The 20558-nt window shown below is 48.3% G+C and overlaps 1 protein-coding gene across 3 annotated transcripts in view; it reads right to left on the bottom strand.

Annotated features, from left to right (window-relative positions):
• The window catches only part of LOC119952335 (interleukin-10 receptor subunit beta-like), a 43868-nt gene that overhangs the window by 17423 nt on the left and 5887 nt on the right, over positions 1–20558 (bottom strand). Inside the window, exons 2-5 of one of the 3 annotated variants that reach the window (XM_038776012.1) lie at positions 19476–19641; positions 15607–15733; positions 14362–14491; positions 13258–13436 (exon numbers count right to left, since the gene is read on the bottom strand). In XM_038776012.1, the coding sequence (XP_038631940.1) occupies positions 13258–13436; positions 14362–14491; positions 15607–15658 (361 nt within the window). In that variant the 5' untranslated portion in view covers positions 15659–15733; positions 19476–19641. The remainder of the gene's footprint in view (positions 1–13257; positions 13437–14361; positions 14492–15606; positions 15734–19475; positions 19642–20558) is intronic. The other 2 variants (XM_038776011.1, XM_038776013.1) reach the window with 2 other exon arrangements.

Here is a 20558-nt window from a genome sequence, read left to right as displayed (position 1 = left end):
AAGGAGAATACCACATAGCTATATAGGCAAGCATCTACCCATCAGGGCATTTAACGTCGCTGGAGACAAGTGGCCCGGCATGTAGGTCGACAATAAAAGAGCAATTGGCACAAAACCTGGTATCAAACTGAAACACTATTCCCATACTTGCACTAAAATGACAGGGCCACCAAGCAGGCTGGGCAGGCTAGCTTACAGAAGCCTAGTGGGGGATGAATAGAGGTTAGGCTTATCAAAGGGGTTGATTTATTTAGTGCTGTTTTGGGAGGGGGGAAAATGTTCTGCAGACAAGGGAGGGACTGTTGCTGAGGGACAGAGAGGAGGTCGGGGGCGGAGGCTGCCTGGGGGTGAGCCGATGGAGGCATGGGGTGCGGGCTGGTGATTGGCCCAAGAGAGGGGATGGCTGATCGGCGAAGGGTGGGGGCGGGGCGATGAGCTCCCCAACTAGACTGATCACCTGGAATGTAAGAGGGCTCAATGGGTCGGTCAAAAAAGGGCACGCGTGTTCGCGCATCTTCAGGGGACTGAAGGCAGACGTGGTAATAGAACATAGAACAGTACAGCACAGAACAGGCCCTTCGGCCCTCGATGTTGTGCCGAGCAATGATCACCCTACTCAAACCCACCTATCCACCCTATACCCGTAACCCAACAACCCCCCCCTTAACCTTACTTTTTAGGACACTACGGGCGATTTAGCATGGCCAATCCACCTAACCCGCACATCTTTGGACTGTGGGAGGAAACCAGAGCACCCGGAGGAAACCCACGCACACACGGGGAGGACATGCAGACTCCGCACAGACAGTGACCCAGCCGGGAATCGAACCTGGGACCCTGGAGCTGTGAAGCATTTATGCTAACCACCATGCTACCGTGCTGCCCAGTAGTGCTGCAGGAGATGCACCTTAGAGTAGCTGATCAGATTAGGTTAAGGAAAGGTTGGGTCAGACAGGTTTTCCAATCGGGACTGGACTCAAAGACCAGAGGGGTCACGATCCTGATCAACAAGCAAGTGGTGTTTGAGATGGGTAGAATAGTTTCAGATGGGGGAGGCCGGTACATTATGGTCAGTGGGAAATTGGTAGGGGTGCATGTGGTATTAGTAAATGTATATGCGCCAAACTGGGACGATGTGGAGTTTATAAAGAGGATGCCGGGGAAGATACCGGACCTGGATTTGCATAAGCTGTTTGTGGGAGGGGACTTCAGTACAGTTATTGACCCTGGTTTAGACCGGTCAAGCTCAAAAATGGGCAAGGTGCCAGCAATGGCTAAGGACCTAAAAGGGTTCATGGAGCAGATGGGGGGGGGGGGGGGGGGGGGGGGGGGGGAAGTAGACCCATGGAGATTTGGGCAGCCAAGAGTAACGGAGTTCTCCTTCTACTCACACGTGCATAAAGTGTACTCCCGGATCGATTTCTTCATTCTGAGCAGGGCTTTACTGACGGGGTGGTGGACACGGGGTACTCGGTGATTACAATCTCAGACCCTGCCCCGCACTGGGTTGACCTACAGGTTAGTAAAGACAGTAATCAGCGCCCGCACTGGAGGTTAGACGTGGGGATTTTAGCGGACGAGGAGGTGTGCGGGCAGTTGAGGAAATGTATTCAGAATTACCTGGAGGTCAATTTCAGCAGCGGTGGTCTGGCAGGCACTGAAGGTGGTGGTCAGAGGGGAGCTGATCTCGATTCTGGCCCACAGGGAGAAGGTAAACAGGACAGATTCGGACCGACTGGCAAAGGAAATACTACAGGTCGACAAGAGGTATGCGGAGACCCCAGAGGCAGGGCTTCTAAGGGAACGGTGGAGGCTACAGGCAGAGCTCAGCTTGTTAACCACAGGGAGGGCGGTGGAGCAGCTGAGAAGGGTGAGGGGAGCGATCTATGAGCACGGAGAGAAGGCCAGCTGAATGCTTGCAGCTTAGAAAGAGGGAGGCAGCCAGGGAGATAGGGAAAGTAAAGGACAGAGACGGGAACCTGGTGGGAGACTCAGCAGGGGTGAATAAAGTGTTTAAGGAGTTTTATGGTAGGCTGTATGGGTCGGAACCCCCACCGGGGCCGGAGGGGATGAGGCACTTCTGAGGGGGGCTGAATTTACCGAAGATAGACGGGGAGCTGGTAGAAGGGCTGGGGGCCCCGATCAGGATTGAAGAGATAGCGGAGGAGCTGAAGGCCATGCAGTCGGGCAAAGCCCCGGGGCCGGACGGGTACCCAGCAGAGTTTTATAAAATGTTCTCTGGGATATTGGGACCATTGTTGATGAGGATGTTCAATGAGGCAAGGGAGAGAGGGGGGCTTCCCCCACCAATGTCACAGGCCACGATTTCGCTGATTCTGAAGCAGGACAAGGACCCAGAGCTGTGTGGGTCCTACAGCCCGATATCCCTGTTGAATGTGGACGCCAAACTGCTGGCCAAAATCCTGTCCTCTAGGATTGAAGATTGTGTTCTGGATGTGATTGGGGAGGACCAGACGGGGTTTGTTAAGGGAAGGTAGTTGGTGGCCAATGTAACAAGGTTGCTAAATGCAATCATGATGCCCCCAGAAGCTAGGGAGATGGAGGTAGTGGTCACAATGGACATGGCTGTTGATCGAGTAGAATGGGAATATTTGTGGGAGATGCTGGGATGGTTCGAATTTGGACGGGGCTTTATTGGCTGGGTCAGGTTGCTGCATCAGGCTCCTGTGGCGAGCGTACAGACGAATAGGACATCGGACTATTTTAGGCTGCATCGGGGGATGAGGCAGGGGTGCCCCCTCTCCCCACTGTTGTTCGCGCTAGACATAGAGCTGCTGGCAATTGCGCTGAGAGCCTCAAGGGGCTGGAATGGGTTGGTCCGAGGGGGAGTGGAACACAGAGTCTCACTTTATGCAGACGACCTGCTCCTGTATGTGTCGGACCCAGTGGTGGGATGGAAGAAATCATGAGGATTCGGGGGGAATTTGGTCAGTTTTCAGGGTACAAACTAAATATGGGGAAAATCGAGATGTTAGTGATCCAGGCAAGGGGACAGGAGAGGCGATTGGGGGAACTGCCGTTCAGAGTGGTAGGGGGAAGCTTTAGGTATCTAGGCATCCAAGTGGCGCGGGAATGGGAACAAACTCAATCTGGCCCTTCTGGTGGACCAAATGAAGGACGATTTTCAGAGGTAGGAAGTGCTCCCGCTGTCACTAGCTGGGAGGATCCAGACAGTGAAGATGACGGTTCTTCCGAGATTCCTGTTTTTTTCTTCCAGTGTCTCCACATCTTTATTCCGCGCTCCTTCTTTAAATGGGTTAACAAAGTTATCACGGGCTTTGTATGGGCGGGCAAGACCCCGCGAGTAAAAAAGGGGATGATTGAGCCGAGCCGGAGAGAGGGCGGGCTGGCGCTGCCAAACTACAGTAACTATTATTGGGCGGCGAATATTGCCATAATCAAGAAGTGGGTGGTGTGGGGAGGGTCGGCATGGGAACGTATGGAGGCGGCTTCATGTAAGGGCACCAGCTTGGAGGCGTTGATAACAGTGCCTCTGCCGGTTCCGCCGGCATGGTACTCCACCAGCCCCCTGGTGGTGGCAGCCCTGAGAGTCTGGGGGCAATGGAGGAAGCACCGGTCTGGTCCTCAATCTGTAATAACCACCGGTTTGCCCCAGGAAAGATGGACATGGGGTTTTGGAGATGGCAGAGGGCAGGAATTGAGAGGATGGGGGATATGTTTATAGAAGGGAGCTTTCCTAGCTTGAGGGAGCTGGAGGAGGAATTTGAATAGGCGAGGGGAAACAAATTTAGGTACCTGCAGGTGCTGGACTTCCTATGTAGACAGGTTTCAACCTTCCCACTCCTACCACCAAAGGGGATTCAAGAGAGGGTAGTTTCCAGAGTGAGGGTGGGAGAAGGGAAGATTTCCGACATCTATAAAGGAGCTCATGGGGTCAGAGGACACGCAGACTGAGGAGCTGAAGTGCAAATGGGACGAGGAGTTAGGAGGAGAGATAGAGGATGGTCTCTGGGCAGATGCATTGAGTAGAATCAACGCGTCCACAACGTGCCAGGCTCAGCCTGATACAGTTCAAGGTCGTTCACCGGGCTCACATGACAGTAGCTCGGATGAGCAGGTTCTTTGTAGAAGACAGGTGTGCAGTGTGTGTGTGTGTGGTGGGGGGGGGGGGGGGGGGTAGGTGGGGCAGCGAACCATGTTCATATGTTCTGGACATGCCCACAGCTCAAGGGATTCTGGCAGGGGTTTGCAGATGTCATGTCCACGGTGTTAAAAACAAGGGTGGCACCGAGTCCGGAGGTGGCGATTTTCGGGGTGGCGGAAGATCCGGGAGTCCAGGAGGAGAAAGAGGCAGACGTTCTGACCTTTGCTTCCCTGGTAGCCCAGAGACAGATACTATTAACTTGGAGGGACTCAAAGCCCCCGAAGTCTGAGACCTGGCTTACTGACATGGCGAGCTTTCTCTGTCTGGAGAAAATCAAGTTCGCCTTGAGAGGGTCGGCATGGGAACGTATGGAGGCGGTTTCATGTGAGGGTTCGACCAGAAGTGGCAACCCTTCGTCAACGTCTTTGCAGAAAATTAATCAGCAGCAGAAGTGGGGAGGTTAGTTTAGTTTAGAGTAGGGGGTTAATAAAGGTGGGACCTGCAAGGGAGGTAGCAGGCTTTTTTGTTTGCACTATGTTTATAGACTTGTGTATATTGTTTATTTTGTCGTTGTTGTAAAACCAACAAATACCTCAATAAAATGTTTATTAAAAAAAAACTTCAAAAGGTAATGAATAAAGATGGCTGTTAAACTAATTCTGAATACCATTTCACAGAATTATTGTTCTTTCTGAGGGTTTGACAGACTCGCTCCGCTTTCTGGTTTTATCTTTTATACAGTGTTTAGAAAGTTTTCTTTTTAACCTCCCTTAAAATTCTCTTAAGTTTTGCGATTGCTTCCTGAAACCTCTCCACCTCTGTACCCTCATCCCGCCCTCCTCTATTCAGACTTGGTTTACACCTTATCCCTTTGACAAAACGTTTTTCACTTGTTCTCATGTTTCCTTCTTTGGCACAATACTAATATTCCTTTGATTAGATTCCTGTGAAGCACCTTGGGTGTTTTATTATGGTAAAGCCTTCAGAGAAAAATTGTGATGACATTTGACGCAGAAGTGGCACGACAAGGAAAATATGTAATTTCTGTAAAAGATCTGTGGCATCTGCTATTATTTTTAAGACGGTTTGAAAGTGGCTTATTAAGAGTTTTTATGGACCATATGGTCTAGCGGTTAGGATCCCTGGTTTTCACCCAGGCAGCCCGGGTTCGACTCCGGTATGGGAATGAGAAATTTTGGGGGGGCAGCACAGTAGCATTGTGGATAGCACAATTGCTTCACAGCTCCAGGGTCCCAGGTTCGATTCCGGCTTGGGTCACTGTCTGTGCGGAGTCTGCACATCCTCCCAGTGTGTGCGTGGGTTTCCTCCGGGTGCTCCACAGTCCAAAGATGTGCAGGTTAGGTGGATTGGCCATGACAAATTGCCCTTAGTGTTGGGTGGGGTTACTGGGTTATGGGGATAGGGTGGAGGTGTTGACCTTGGATAGGGTGCTCTTTCCAAGAGCCGGTGCAGACTCGATGGGCTGAATGGCCTCCTTCTGCACTGTAAATTCTATGAAATTCTATGAAACTATAAAACCTTTCCTCATAGCTAATGCCCTCCATACCAGGCAACATCCTGGTAAATCTTTTCTGCACCCTCTCTAAAGCCTCCACATCCTTCTGGTAGTGTGGTGACCAGAATTGAACACTATACTCCAAGTGTGGCCTCACTAAAGTTCTATACAGCTGCAACATGACTTGCCAATTTTTATACTCAATGCTCCGGCCAATGAAGGCAAGCATGCCATTTGCCTTCTTGACTACCTTCTCCACCTGCGTTGCCCCTTTCAGTGACCTGTGGACCTGTACACCTAGATCTCTCTGACTTTCAATACTCTTGAGGATTCGACCATTCACTGTATATTCCCTACCGGTATTAGACCTTCTAAAATGCATTACCTCACATTTGCCCGGATTAAACTCCATCTGCCATCTCGCCGCCCAAGTCTCCAAACGATCTAAATCCTGCTGTATCTTCTGACAGTCCTCATCGCTATCCACAATTCCACCAACCTTTGTGTGTCGTCCGCAAACTCACTAATCAGACCAGTTACTTTTTCCTCCAAATCATTTATATATACTACGAACAGCAAAGGTCCCAGCACTGATCCCTGCGGAACACCACTAGTCACGGCCCTCCAATCAGAAAAGCACCCTTCCATTGCTACTCTCTGCCTTCCATGACCTAGCCAGTTATGTATCCATCTTGCCAGCTCACCCCGATCCCATGTGACTTTACCTTCTGTACCAGTCTGCCATGAGGGACCTTGTCCAAGGCCTTACTGAAGTCCATATAGACAACATCCACTGCCCTACCTGCATAAATCGTCTTTGTGACCTCCTCGAAAAACTCTATCAAGTTAGTGAGACACGACCTCCCCTTCACAAAACCGTGCTGCCTCTCGCTAATACGACCACTTGCTTCCAAATGGAAGTAGATCCTGTCTCGAAGAATTCTCTCCAGTAATTCCCCTACCACTGACGTAAGGCTCACAGCCTGTAGTTCACTGGATTATCCTTGCTCCCCTTTTTAAACAAAGGAACAACATTGGCTACTCTCCAGTCCTCTGGGACATCACCGGAAGACAGTGAGGATCCAAAGTTTTCTGTCAAGATAGCACTTTGGCATAACTAAAATGTCCATTATGGCCCCCCTCTGTAACCACCACAGATTTACTCCCACAATAATGGACGCCACCTTGAAAAGGTGGAGACAGGACAAAGGGACACTGATGTAGAGACATGTACCCAGATGGAATAATAGCAACCCTGAAGGAACTGACGGAGAGGTTCTAACTATCTAAAGAAACCAAACTGAGACACATACAGGTCAATAACTTCCTCCACCAGGAAACAACGATAACCAGATACCATGACATTTGCAAGTTGAGGAACGTTGGACATGGGCGATTTAGGGAGGGGGAAACTGTGGATAGGAGGTACGCTTCCCCTGGACGAGACAAGGGAAAAACGGGAGGAAGAACTAGGCATAGAAGTGGTGGGAGTGGCGGTTGGGTGGGGGGGGGGGGGGGGGGGAGAGAGAACCAGGCATAGAAGTGGTGGGGGTGGTGGTGGGAGAGAGGGTGCTCTGGATTGAAGCACTACACAGGACAACCTCCACCTCTAATGCAGCTAAGGATGGTGCACAGAGTGCACTTAACCAGAACCCGAATGATCAGGCTCTTCCCTGAGGTGGAGGACAAATGTGAATCATGCCAAGGACGCCCAGAAACCATGTCCACACATTCTGGGCCTGCCCCAGACTTGTCGGGTTCTGGACGACCGTCTTTGAGGCAATGTCCAAAGTTTTCTGGCGCGGGTGGAGCCATGCCCAAAAGTGGTGCTCTTTGGGATCTCAGAGCAGCCAGACCTCTTTATGGGGTGGGTGGCCAACGTCCTACCTGTTTTGTTGTGCTCTTGATGTAGCACAAGCTGCTTCCTTGATGTGGACTCTGACAAAGGAAGGTTCAGACTTGGAGATAGCTTTAACACGTTTATTAAACTGTTAACAATTCTCCTACTTGGATTCGACTCTCCTGTTAATCCTGCTATAGCTACTCAGACTAACGAACCAGTCTGCTACAATCCAGGTGGTGGGTGTGATGTGTTTCAAATCAACCCTGCGTACTCACCGAGAGTCTCCACTGGAAAGAGAAAGATCATGTGTGCTGTGTCCTTTCATATGGGTTGGTGTAATGCCCTCCTGTGGTAATGTCACCTCTGTGTGTGTCGTGAATGCCCATTGGCCATGTCCTATCTTACTGACCTATTGGTTGAATGTCACGTCTCTGGTGCTCCCTCTAGTGTCTATCTAGTCTACGTGTATTTACATTAACCCCTTGTGTATTTACAGTGATGCATATCACCACACTACCCTTTACCCCCCAATCGCCTGCTGAAGAATCCTGCTCAGCTGGCAACTGGCATCAGCACTCAAAGCTGCAGACTGGCTGTCTGACCTGGTGGTATTCCTCCAACTGGAGAAGATAAAATTTGCCACCCGGGGGTTGGAAGACGGCTTTCACAGGACATGGAAGCCATTCAGCAACTTCTTCCAAGACCTGTTCATAGCTAGCAATCGGTAGAGCAAGCCGGGGAAGGGGGAAGAGACATGGACAAGCCACGGAACATAAAGGAAAAGGAAAGTAGGGGAGAAGGGAAGGAGGGAAGAGAGGGCGAAGGCTCACAAAAAAGAACACGAGGGACAAGAGGGACACTCTGGAAAACCAGAGCAAACAACAAGATCTCACCAGTTAATACATATTCGGGTCACAATGGGGAATGCAGCAGAGACAGATCGGCCAAGGGGGACCACGGCCACAGAGCAAGGGAAGACAAGTGTATGTACATATCGATAATGATCTTTGTTTGGTTCTGTTTTCTCTCTTTGGTTTTTTTCCCTTTTGTAATTAAAAATTTTCCTGGATTGCTTTTGCTATGTACTATGCACGTTTATGCGACTTGTAATTTAACTTACGAACTGAAATGTGAAGCATAAAATGTGAAAAAACAATAAAAACAATAAAAAAAGAAAAGGAACTCTGCAAAGCTACAACATCATGACTGTCGAAATCTGAAGAAAGAAGGATTCATAGAAATGTGTCTTGCTGATCAGTTTTACCTATGAAATTTTGAACGTGAAAGCTGTTGGCAGAAAGGATTCCTCACATACCCGTAACAACATATTGTGGAACTGTGTAGCTACGTAGTGCACCATTTCTGTGCAGAGTGACATGAATGCTTATGTCTGCAAAACTGATCTTTATTGTATCAACTATTTGAAGTGATATTCACCTTTTTGTTTGAAGTACAATCCACCTGTTAGCTCACATGTAATTTAATTTGGTTCTGATTCACGTTAAAGCAAAAGTTACAAAAATTTAAATCTTGTTGGTAATTTCTTCATGAGGGGGGGGTCATTCAGTAAAGTTTGTTATTTTGGTTTACTGGTTCCCCATGGCGATTGCAACAATGCAACTTGTTGCAATTTGTACTTCTTGATTCGGCAAGCTAGCATCAACCCTAAAAATAATAAAATTAAGTGGCAATACAGTCCATCAAAAATGGTGACATCTCCTGTGGATTGGAGTGCACCATCACGATGGCGAGTGGCTACAGCAGCTTGGCAGCAGATGCCAATGCTGAAAATAATGACACCAGATTCGATTCATATGTGGAATTTGTGGCAGAACCTGCCTCTTGAGGGTATACCTCGTTAACCATCAAAATGAGTGCCATACGAAGACACCCCATTTGAAATAGATCTTTCTGGGGCTGGTTTAGCACGGTGGGCTAAATAGCTGACTTGCAAAGCAGAACAATGCCAACAGCGCCGGTTCAATTCCCCTACCAGCCTCCCTGAACAGGCACCGGAATGTGGCAACTAGGTGCTTTTCACAGTAACTTCATTGAAGCCTACTTGTGACAATAAGCGATTATTATTATTTATTGCGTGTCCCTCATCTTTCGTAGATGGAAGAATGCCTTTGATGACAGCCCGTGGAAAGTAAGCTCTGCCAATAATTTGTTTATAAATACATCCCACCACAAGGGAACAGTCGGGCATGTCTATTCAGCATCACTCCACTTGCCAGCGCATGTGCAATTTCATATACAGATCCATGGATCATTTATGAATCAAACTAGAAAATTGCAATTAATTAAAGGTTAGGCCACATAAGAGTGAAAGAGAGAGGGTAAGATTTTTCACTACAGCACTTCTAGGCTGCTTTATCTGGCACATTTTCCAGTGCCAATAATCAATTATAATAATCACTTTATTTTCTTTGAAATTGATGCTTCCAAAGTCTGAATGAACAGACTTTTTTTATTACACCGCCCAAATATATTGAAGGGCAGACTTTGGAATAAGTTGAGCACTTCCCACACCTCATTAGTCATCTCGCTCTAAAGCCGATCATTGATCACACAACAAAGAACACCAAACGGCAACAAGAGCATACAGAGCAGTTGTCTACGCCACATTCCTGTAGTGCAGCGAGACTGGACTGTGACACAGAAGAGCTCTAGGGAAATTCTGGCTTCCATATTCAATTGGACGACATTTCAACAAACATTGTGCCCCTCTTGAGGCCAGGTCCACATATGTTCAGGAGACATTCCTGCAAAATCAACTTACATGTTCTGATCAATGTGTTCACAAGGCTAAAGGACCATCTTCCCCACCAGGCCCTGTTCTCTCAACTCTCAAAAGGCCAATGTTCTGCTGCAGGGCAAAGAAAGCACTTCAAAGGCAATATGAAGTTTTCCTTAAAGCACCATAGTATTGACCTTAACAGCTGGAAGGAGATCAATCGCCCATCAAACTGCATCACACTTCAAGACCCTGTGTCACAATGAGGCAGAGGGATGTCAGAGATGGAAAACAAGGCGAGCAAATTCTGCGCTCCATATTTCACTATTTCATGGGATCTCCTGCCCCAGATACCCAAAATCTAGCTTGCTCGGTCAACCCCTGGTAGAAACTCACAACCTTGATGAGAAACACCTGACACATTAAGTTACCAGACTTGCTCGCTGTGTTCCTACAGTATGCAGCCAAATGGTTGAAAACAAGAAGTATGGGCGGAATTTACTGACCACCCCACCGCGTGCTTTACGGTGGGGGAGGCGGCACACCAGTGGGATCTACTGGTCCCGCCATTGCCAACGGGTGTGTCAAATGCATACCATTTGGACTTCAGATGAATGAAATGAAAATGAAAATCGCTTATTGTCACAAGTAGGCTCCAAATGAAGTTACTGTGAAAAGCCCCTAGTCGCCACATTCCGGCACCTGTTCGGGGAGGCTGATACGGGATTACTATTAGATTACTAAAGATTACTTACTAGGTACATACTAACAATGTATAAACCTAAATACTAGGTAAATGCTAACAATGTATAATGCTGCATCCCAATATCAGTGTGCGAGGTATCATGGGGTTTTAGTCAACATTAAAAACCTGTATGTATTACACAGACACACACACCTTATTCGGCAGGACATCCCTTATCTCAGTTGCCTCTGAGGAATGCTGCCTGTAGCACCAGTCCATAACAAGGATAATATAAGAAAGTCTCAGTTCGTGAGGTATCAAGAAGACCCAAGTGTAGTGTTATGTTACTTTGAGTACCATAAGCTGCTACTTGGTGTAGGCTTTGCTGAAGGATGTTCCAGACTCTGAGATAAGTTGAACGTATTTATTGAGCGATTGACAAAGCTCCTAAATGAGTTCTACACTCTACTAATCTGACTCTAGTAACTCAGTATACTCGACTAACTACATGAGCTTGCTCTAGACCAGTGCTTCTCAAACTATCTGATGTGGCGTACCGGCAGTTTTTTTTTTCAATGTGCCAGGGACCGGTGAGCGAAACAAGCCAATCCAGCTGGGGGTTCGGGGGGGGATGTGAACCCCCAGAAATTTTTTTGAGATATGTCTTATTACAGGGGCAATTATATTACATTATATTATAGCAAATATAATGGATATATAATAAAAAATATATATATAAAAAAAACAAGGAGATAAGTGTACACATCATGTATTTGGAAGTCTTGTTGAAGCACGTCCCAGACGGCAGACTGACCTGCTGTCTAACTTCTCACCCAATTAGAAACTTTTGATTCAGTGACAAAAGGAATATCAACTGAGGCAACAGGCATTTCAGTGTTAATGTGCGAAGAATGTTGAATGTGGGATATTTCTACATACACTTTCATTTTATTGGAAGCTTTTGAAATGAGCCCAATACTTCTTTCCTTTCTGTAAAGAAAACTCTGTTCGCTAATGATTGTTTAAACTCAGATCTATTTTGTTTTTATTGAGCCATAGAAGAACATGAAATATTTGAAATGTGGCCAAACTGTGCAAGGTACCTTTGTTTTTAAATCCAGAATTAGAAGGTGATTGATTCACCAACAAGCACAATACCTGTTCACTTGAATTATTGTAGAGGTAATTAGCAACCTAACATTAGGGGTTTCAGTGGAATGGCATGGACATTTTCCCTTTTTTCTGACCTATTATTTCTGTAGTGAGAGAACACACTGTAGGAATGGACCACTGTTTGTCTATCCAAGATTCACAAAACGCACGAACCAAGGCAGTAAATTGGGACTCACTTAACACAGGGTGGAGAAGTGGCTGGGGGGGTGGGGAGTGTGAGAGAGAGAGAGAGAGAGAGAGAGAGGAGGGCACAGAGAGAGAAAGCCTGGAACCCCCCCCCACTCTCCCCCAAGCTCAGCACAGCCCGAGGACGGAGCCTGGAACCCTCCCCCAGCTCAGCACGGCCCGAGGACAGAGCCTGGAACCACCCCCCCCCCCCCGCCCCAGCTCAGCACGGCCCGAGGACAGAGCCTGGAACCACCGGCAGACGATGGCTCGCATACCGGCACCGGTACACGTACCACACTTTGAGAAGCACTGCTCTAGACCATGTGCTAGGGTGTGATGGTGCTGACTCCCATGTCTTGATCTCTAGGTTTCTGCTGGTGGAAGAGGCAGGGCATTTGTGCCTTGTCCTTGTTATAGTGGTCGTGTGGTGTCCCCTTGTGGTAATGCCACCTCTGGGTGTCCTGATTACCCATTGGTTGTGTCCTGTTCTGATGACCCATTGGTTGCGTGTCTGCATATCATGACACCAAGGACAGTTGATAAGGGGGTCTGGAAAACACCATGAGGAGGGCCTCTGTCTGTTAACGAGCTCTGAGCTCCTCAAATTGAGGAACGCCTGACACACTAAGTTACCAGACTTGCTCGATATGTTCCTACAATATGCAGCCAAATGGTTGAAACAAAAAGTATGGGCGGAATTTACTGACCACCCCGCCGCGTGATTTTCGGTGGGCAGATGCCACATGCTGCCTAGTAACCAATAATTGTCACAATTGGATTAAGTCCAGCCGAGGTGGGCTGTGTAACTGCTAGAATAGCATAAGAATTTATGATTTTTTTATGTTCAGGGGAGAGGCACATGGTGAACCCATCGGCTTGCTCCCTGCCAGTGTTAATTCAATAAACTGTTTTGAACAGATCCGAATGTTGAGTGATTCTTTTGGATTCATTACCGCTAACAGTTCGGGCTAAATTACTGCAGTTTTATTTTTAAAATGAAGATACTCACTGTCACGCAATGGCAGAAGTTCATTTGATTCCACCCAGTTGGATTTAGATGTGTCGGTGATGCTTATAACCCGGACCCAGTAAAGATCATGAAAAAATGTAAAAGTCTGTGATAGGTCACAGGACATAGTCGTAATATTGATGCATTTTTTCACTGGAATGAACGTCCCATTACTCCTGCTTTAACAAAATAAAACAATACAAATCAATCTCTGAAACATTGGTGCAATTCTCCTAAAACGTTTGAGCGGGTTTTGTTGGGTGATTTCCACCCGGTGTTTGGATGCAATCCAAATCACAACTCACCCACACTTGGTCAATTATTTGGTGCTTGGGGAGATTCGAACTGAATCATCCCACACTTCACAACCGACTCCTCAGAGATCAGAGCACCCTTTTTAAAGTGTGCTCAGACCTCAAAGTTAGACTGAAGGTCCCCCACACGCGCCACCCACGGATATCATGCCGCCGCCCCTCTCAGACATGGGAACACCCCAACCCTCGGCCTCAGAGAACAACCTCCCCCCATCACTAAATGTCTGCATGACACGCCCCCCAACACACCATCCAGCTATGAGGGTGACCTGTCTCCACCCCCGCCCCCCCCTCCCCTCCCCTCGTAGTCATGACCCTACTCACACCCCACCATTTGGCATCCTGACAGTGCCAACCTGGCCCCCCTGCAGTGGCAGGGTGCCATTGCCTTGTTGCCAAGGGCAATGTCCTGCCCCACTCACCTGGGTGCTCCAAAGGCCTCCGAGCCCCTCAGCATGGCCAACAGATCTGGGTTCCATTTTGTGAAACCAGTTCCGAATGGCACCAGCATCAGATCATACCTTTGGGCCAGTGAATCCCGGCCGGAGTCTCCCTCAAACGGAGTGCACATATTTAAATGAGTTTAACGACTCATTTACATATGCTGATCTGGATCATGCCCAGTGAGGGAGGATGGGATCATTGTTATTGTTAAGGGGATTGATTTTGTATTTGTTACCATTTACTATCTGTGGGTGGGGTGTAAATTCTGAAGGAAAATGTGAAAATGGAGAATAAAAACATTTATTTAAAAAAAAGAAATCCAACAACGACAGACATAGTGACCTACCTTAAATTGCAGGCTGTGACTGTGTACCGTGTGCCTGGAACCGATCCAGCTCCTGCTTTCCATGTCACAAAATACTTAAAGTTTACAGAGGTTAACTTCACATTCTGTGGTGTGGGCAGCTGACCTAAAACTAAAGAACAAATTTTCACTTAGGCTTCCAGTGTGGAAAGAGCAGACCTTCACTAACCACAAATTTTAAAGATTCTTTAGACATTAATGCATTTTTGGAGATGGTTTTTGATTGCCGGAGATTACCATTTTAAGATCGGCTTTGCCAAGCAACCTGTCCATCACTGAAAATTAACTTCAACAAGTCAGGCACCTAATTTGATCAGATTTCAATTATTGCTGGAGATTTCATTAAAATTATAAAATGTAAGTAAAAATAATTTTTTTAGACTTTTCTCTTTATGTCTCTTTTAGCTCTGGTTTAACTAATCATTCTCTTGCTCCTTTTATTTTTTTTTCCTAACCCCCACTTTCTGGTGTGGACTCTGTGTGACTCTGAAGAACCTTCAACCACCGTTTAAAGAAACATACCATTGCTTTCTTTGTTCACACAAGTCCCACATCCCCTGCAGAGGAAACTGCACAAGTCTCTTTAGTATCTGGAGGTTCTGGTTTATAGAATCATAGAATTTACAGTGCAGAAGGTGGTCATTTGGCCCATCGAGTCTGCACCGGCCCTTAGAAAGAGCACCTTACCTATGCCCACACCTCCACCCTATCCGTAAACCTCCAGACTATCCCTGTAACACAGATCTCTATCCCTGGACAGTATGGGCAATTTAGCATGACCAACTGACTTAACCTGCGCGTCTTTGGACTGTGGGAGGAAACCGGAGCACCCGAAGGAAATCCCACAGACACGGGGAGAACGTGCAGAATCCGCACAGACAGTGACCCAAGCCGGGAATCGAACCTAGGACCCTGGAGCTGTGAAGCAATTGTGCTAACCACTCTGCTACTATTCTGCCCCAGTATAAAAGCCCACAGAAGGTCTGTGGCCAAGTGTAACAAAAGGCTAGCCCAGTTGGTTCAGTGCTGATAGCGAAATACAGGCTAATATTTAGTATTGCAGAGTGTCTGTTAAAAAAGTTATTTTACTTCTAAATTAACTGTTGCAACAAGGTGGGTCTGATTTTAACCCTCTCAAAACCCATCACTTGCAGGGTTAAACATCGAACCGGATGTCTCTTTGCTAATGATTGCATTGCTGAAATAAGTTAAAGAAAGTATTCTTACCATGTAAAAGAAGATGTGACAACATTATTATCCACACTGCTGGTTTAGCCATGCTCCCATTGGCCCACACAGCCGAAAGGTTCTCATTGACATTTTAAAGCATTTTCCCCAGACAGCATTCTATATCCTGCAGAATGGGCAAGAGATATTATTACAGGGTTTTCCCCTCATAGCCTTGCAACACCTTGCAAGCATATAGTGTAAAAAGCATTTCACAGGAGCATTAACACAAATCTGACACGAAGCTACATAAAGAGGTACGAGAGCAAAAGCTTTATTTGCATATTTGGCCCACTGCCCGCTGTGGCACTACCTGTACTGACTGGACAGCTGCTGGCCTTTGCCTCGGCTACAGCACTCACTGAATGAGATTTTCACCATGGGATGTTTGAATCTAGCAAAGGCCACTTCACTGCCGGACAGGCACTTAATTCTGTCGTGGTTTCCCCCACCAAAGCGGCCCAGTTATCCAAGCAGCTCTCTAGGACCCAGTTCAGGAACACTCAATCCAGCCCCAGAATTGGAAAATGTCTGTACCAATCAATCACGCCAGTGATGAAAGGTGAGACAGAAAATGGTCTGGATGAATCAAATGGTTGGAGAAGATCGGGACCACCGGAAACAAATTTGAGGCACGTAAGATGAACTGATCATTTTGGGGAACTCTTTTGTAAATGTTTTTTATTATTTTATTATATGTTATTTTATCAGTCTTTGCCCTCATAAATTATACTAAATAACCTGCTAAAAGTTTACATTAAAAAAAAAACTTTTCATCCTCTTCAAAAGTAACTTTGAGACACCTCCAAGATTAACCTTACATCAATGCCTATTTTCTTCCCAGAATAGGGGCAGCAGGGTAGCATGGTGGTTAGCATAAATGCTTCCAGGGTCCCAGGTTCGATTCCCGGCTGGGTCACTGTCTGTGTGGAGTCTGCACGTCCTCCCCCTATGTGCGTGGGTTTCCTCCGGGTGCTCCGGTTTCCTCCCACAGACCAAAGATGTGCGGGTTAGGTGGATTGGCCATGCTAAATTGCCCGTAGTGTCCTAATAAAAGTAAGGTTAAGGGGGGGGTTGTTGGGTTACGGGTATAGGGTGGATACGTGGGTTTGAGTAGGGTGATCATGGCTCGGCACAACATTGAGGGCCGTAGGGCCTGTTCTGTGCTGTTCTATGTTCTAATAGTTGAGCCACTTTTTTGAGATCAGAAAGATACTCCCTGGTGTGAATGCACTAGTTGGCATTATGTAAGGATAACCATCACCAAATAAGGATTGGAATGGGATTGAGAATGAATTTTATTTGGTTTTAAAACTTACATTGAGATTGTCACAAGCAGTAACCTAACCCTGAGACATGTGAAAAGGGCTTTTGATTTAGTTATGGTGAATTGGAATACCTGGTTGTATTCCGCTTTGACAGGTAGCCACAGTTTGTTTAAATATTCACGGCAAAAGTCCCTTTGTCACTGAGCGAAACTGCGGTGATGACCCAGAAAGTTTACATTTGAGTGGTCAATGCTTATGAGCAAATAGGAAGGCTAACATACATAGACTAAAATAGATATACCAGTGGTCAGAGTCAGCAGGGACCAGAATATTAACTCCTGATGATTGTTGGTGCAAAGCACAATTTTGTGCACCTAATCTATACAATCGGTGTCCCTAATCTGTTTTGGTTCCAGCCCGAGAAGATAAGCTTTTTTGGCCAAATATACAAAATGAACTGGAGCATAATGTTGCTGATAGTGGCAGGTAAATGTTCAGCATGTTTAGTTGTTATTTTAATGGAAGTGTTAACCAGCTCATTATAATTTTGCAAATTCTGTGCTTTATTTTCATGTTTGTAGCCGATGCAGAATAAATGTGCTTTGGTTTGAAGTGCAGAACTGTAAAAGGTTCCAAATTTCCAAAAGAAGACCAAATAATTGTTTTAGTTTATGCCCTCCAGTTCCCCTCCAAGGGACAAATCTCATATTTTCAAAATTCATTGGTGCGATTCTCCGGCCTCGTTGCGCTCTCGCTCAAGCGTAATGAGGCCGAGGAATAGCGGGAGAGGCCAAAAAAGAGATCCGCGCCAGGAGCCAAACAGTTTGCGAAACAACTGTCCTGCTCCTCTAGGCGAAATTGGGATCTTGCGCAGTGCGGCAAGAAACGAATCACCATCACTTGAGCCCCATTTCCGTACAATCAATGAGAGCCACCCCATATCCAGCAGCCTCCCCAGCAAGTGCTGGCATCAACTAGTACTCCTTTTGAAAAGCGTGAACGTGGCGCAAGGGCTTCTGTGGGGAGCCGAGGAGGTGAGTAGCCATCTTCGCTCACAGGCAAAGAGCCCTGGGGTGCTGGACTTGCCATCTCAGTGCTTGGTAGTGGTGGTGGTGGTGGGGGGGGGGGGGGGGGGGGGGGGGGCAACTACACGCGGCACCACCATGCAAATCCCTGGGTCATGTGTACCCATTCCAGGGGCAACAACCCTTCTCCCTATCTGTTTGCCCCACTGACCACACATAACCCCCACCGACTGCTGAGGCCTCTGGCTGTGCGACTGAAGGCTATTGCTAATAGGGAATTGGAAAACGTGGTTAAGTGAGCATCAGACACATGCCAAGTAGATTCCCAAGGGTAGACGGGCCATGTAGCATGTGTGAGTCATTCTCTAGCATTCCAATCACACTTTGATGCTGGACACTGTGCTTGAATGCTGCGGGAAGAAACACCACACGCACAACATATGAACACCCAGGAGATGGGACACAGCTCTGGGAGGGATGCCCGCTGCTGGAGGGGTGGGGGGGGGGGATGCTTGGAGAGATGGGCAAAAGGTCCGGAGGTCAGCCCACATTGCAGAAGGAAGTGACAGATAATGGTTGTGTAAAAAAAAAGTTAAATGTGCTGTACACCCCCCCCCCCCCCCCAGCTTGCCCCCTTCCCCCACCTACCAACCCCTCAACCCCTTCTCCCCCCTCCCTCACACCCCCCCCCCCCCCCCCCCCCCCCCGGTGCCCTCAAGTGATCCTCAACTTGCTTGGCCCTCCTAGCTCTACCACCACATCTAGATGTTTCCCCAGGATGCACATCTACTGTGGAGGCTGCCAGCTGCTTATCCCATCCTGAGGCCTTTGATGCCCCTGGCGGGCGTCCTCTGGGGCGGAGGGCTCATGCTCACGTCAGCAGCCCATGCACAGCCATGCCGCCCTGTCCCATGTGCTGACGTTGAGATGTGGCCTCATCAGAGGGTGGGACTTGGGGGAGCTGATGCCCATCATCACCAGTCGATGAGAGGGTCCGGCCTGGCATTCAGCATCCCCTCCTCCCAATCGGTGTACATAGGGCCCTGGGGTCCACCTTGGGATGGAGGGGCAGCTGGTTTAAGCCCCTGCATCATCTGCTTCTGAAAGTCCTGGCAGTTCCCCATGGTCTAGAGATGTCCAGCAAAACCTCATCAAGGTTGGCCTGGTACGGGGTGCCATCCTCTAGCAAGGCGGTCATTCTGCTGAGACCCTCAGCCATGACCGTTACCAACTGCGCGACGCCTTGGTCACCTTCGCTCATGGTGCCGACGTCTTGCACTAGGATATCCAGTGCAGTCGCCTCCATAGCAGTGTTGGCCTCTGTGCCACTCATTGACGGTGCCATCTCCTGTGCCCGTAGCCTCTGGGGACTCCTCCAAGCTGTTATGGACCTGCTGGAGCGGGGCTGACATCTCCCTCTGAAATTCCTGGCCGCTCCCTATTATCTCCATCAGATCCGCATAATCCACTGCCACAAGTTCAACATCAGGCTGGGACCCAGCAGACCTCCGACTGCTGCCTCGCCTGGGAGTTCCTGCCTCCACCTGATGTGTATGATCAGCAGTGTGGTGCTCACCAGATTGCGCCCCTGAAATCTGTCCACAAACCAAGGTGTGTGTTTCTGCGCTGGAGGAGGGTGGGGATGACAGCTGTGCCGCGGCCATGGTTGCATCCTCAGAGGTGGTCTCCTCAGTCAGGACAGGGGGCAACCCGGGATGGACTGGGGCCATCGGCTTGAGGACCTGCAGGAGAATGGACATGTGGTCAGTGGGATGGATGGGTCAGTCAGTAAGGCAACCACTACTCACATTTGACAAGTCTCCCGGGTGGAGCATAGTGGATCCTCACCTCTTGAGGGGAGTGGCACTCCTCCATCACTCTGGGCCCTTACCCGCCGATTGTGGGAGAGCTTTTCCCGAAGAGACATAGAGAGGGCATCATTAGCCACACGTGTTATTCACTCTGGTGGGAGAAGGGGTGTGAAAGTGGGGTTGGGAGGGCTGGGAGTCACTTGGAGAGTTTGGGGGTGGATGCTCCCGTGGGGGGCGGAAGAGTCTGGGGGGGGGGGGCGGGGTGTGGTGGTTGGTGTCTATACACTCATGCTGCCCGGTGTAGGCCGGTGCAGGGCAGCACTCCTGGTCATATAATTCGAATTTATGGCTGCCACTACCTCATACCAGGCAGCACTAGCTACCTTGTGGCTCACTCTCTGGGACCCGAGGGGGAACAGGACTTCCCTCCCGTCTCCACCATATCTCGGAGCCTCTCCAGATCAGCCTCCCCAGATCAGCGTCCCCAAATCTTGGAGCTGGTCCCCTCGTCGCCAATGTTGCGAGCTGTCTGGAGTTGCCTGAACAAGTGCAGCTTAAGTGCTGCTCAACCTTGTTAGCCAGGGCGCTGGTGAGCGATATACCGACGAATCAGCTGGCGAGCCGTTCTTTCTGCAGGAAGCCCACGAGGCTTCGTTAAATGGACCAATTAACATTGAATTGCATTGCCGGCCTTACTGGGCCGAGCGCCGGGAAACTCGCAGCAATTCCCGCTCGCTATCACACTTAGAAATATTTCCAGAGAATCGCACCCCACTTCTGCTATCAGTAATTTCCAAAGCAATCACTGCTGCACATGGTGCTCTTATTTTAGTTTTCACCCTGCAGTA

This window comes from Scyliorhinus canicula, chromosome 17 (assembly GCF_902713615.1).
Source record: "Scyliorhinus canicula chromosome 17, sScyCan1.1, whole genome shotgun sequence".
Classification (NCBI taxonomy): Eukaryota; Metazoa; Chordata; class Chondrichthyes; order Carcharhiniformes; family Scyliorhinidae; genus Scyliorhinus; species Scyliorhinus canicula.
This window is presented reverse-complemented; position numbering and strand designations above follow the sequence as displayed.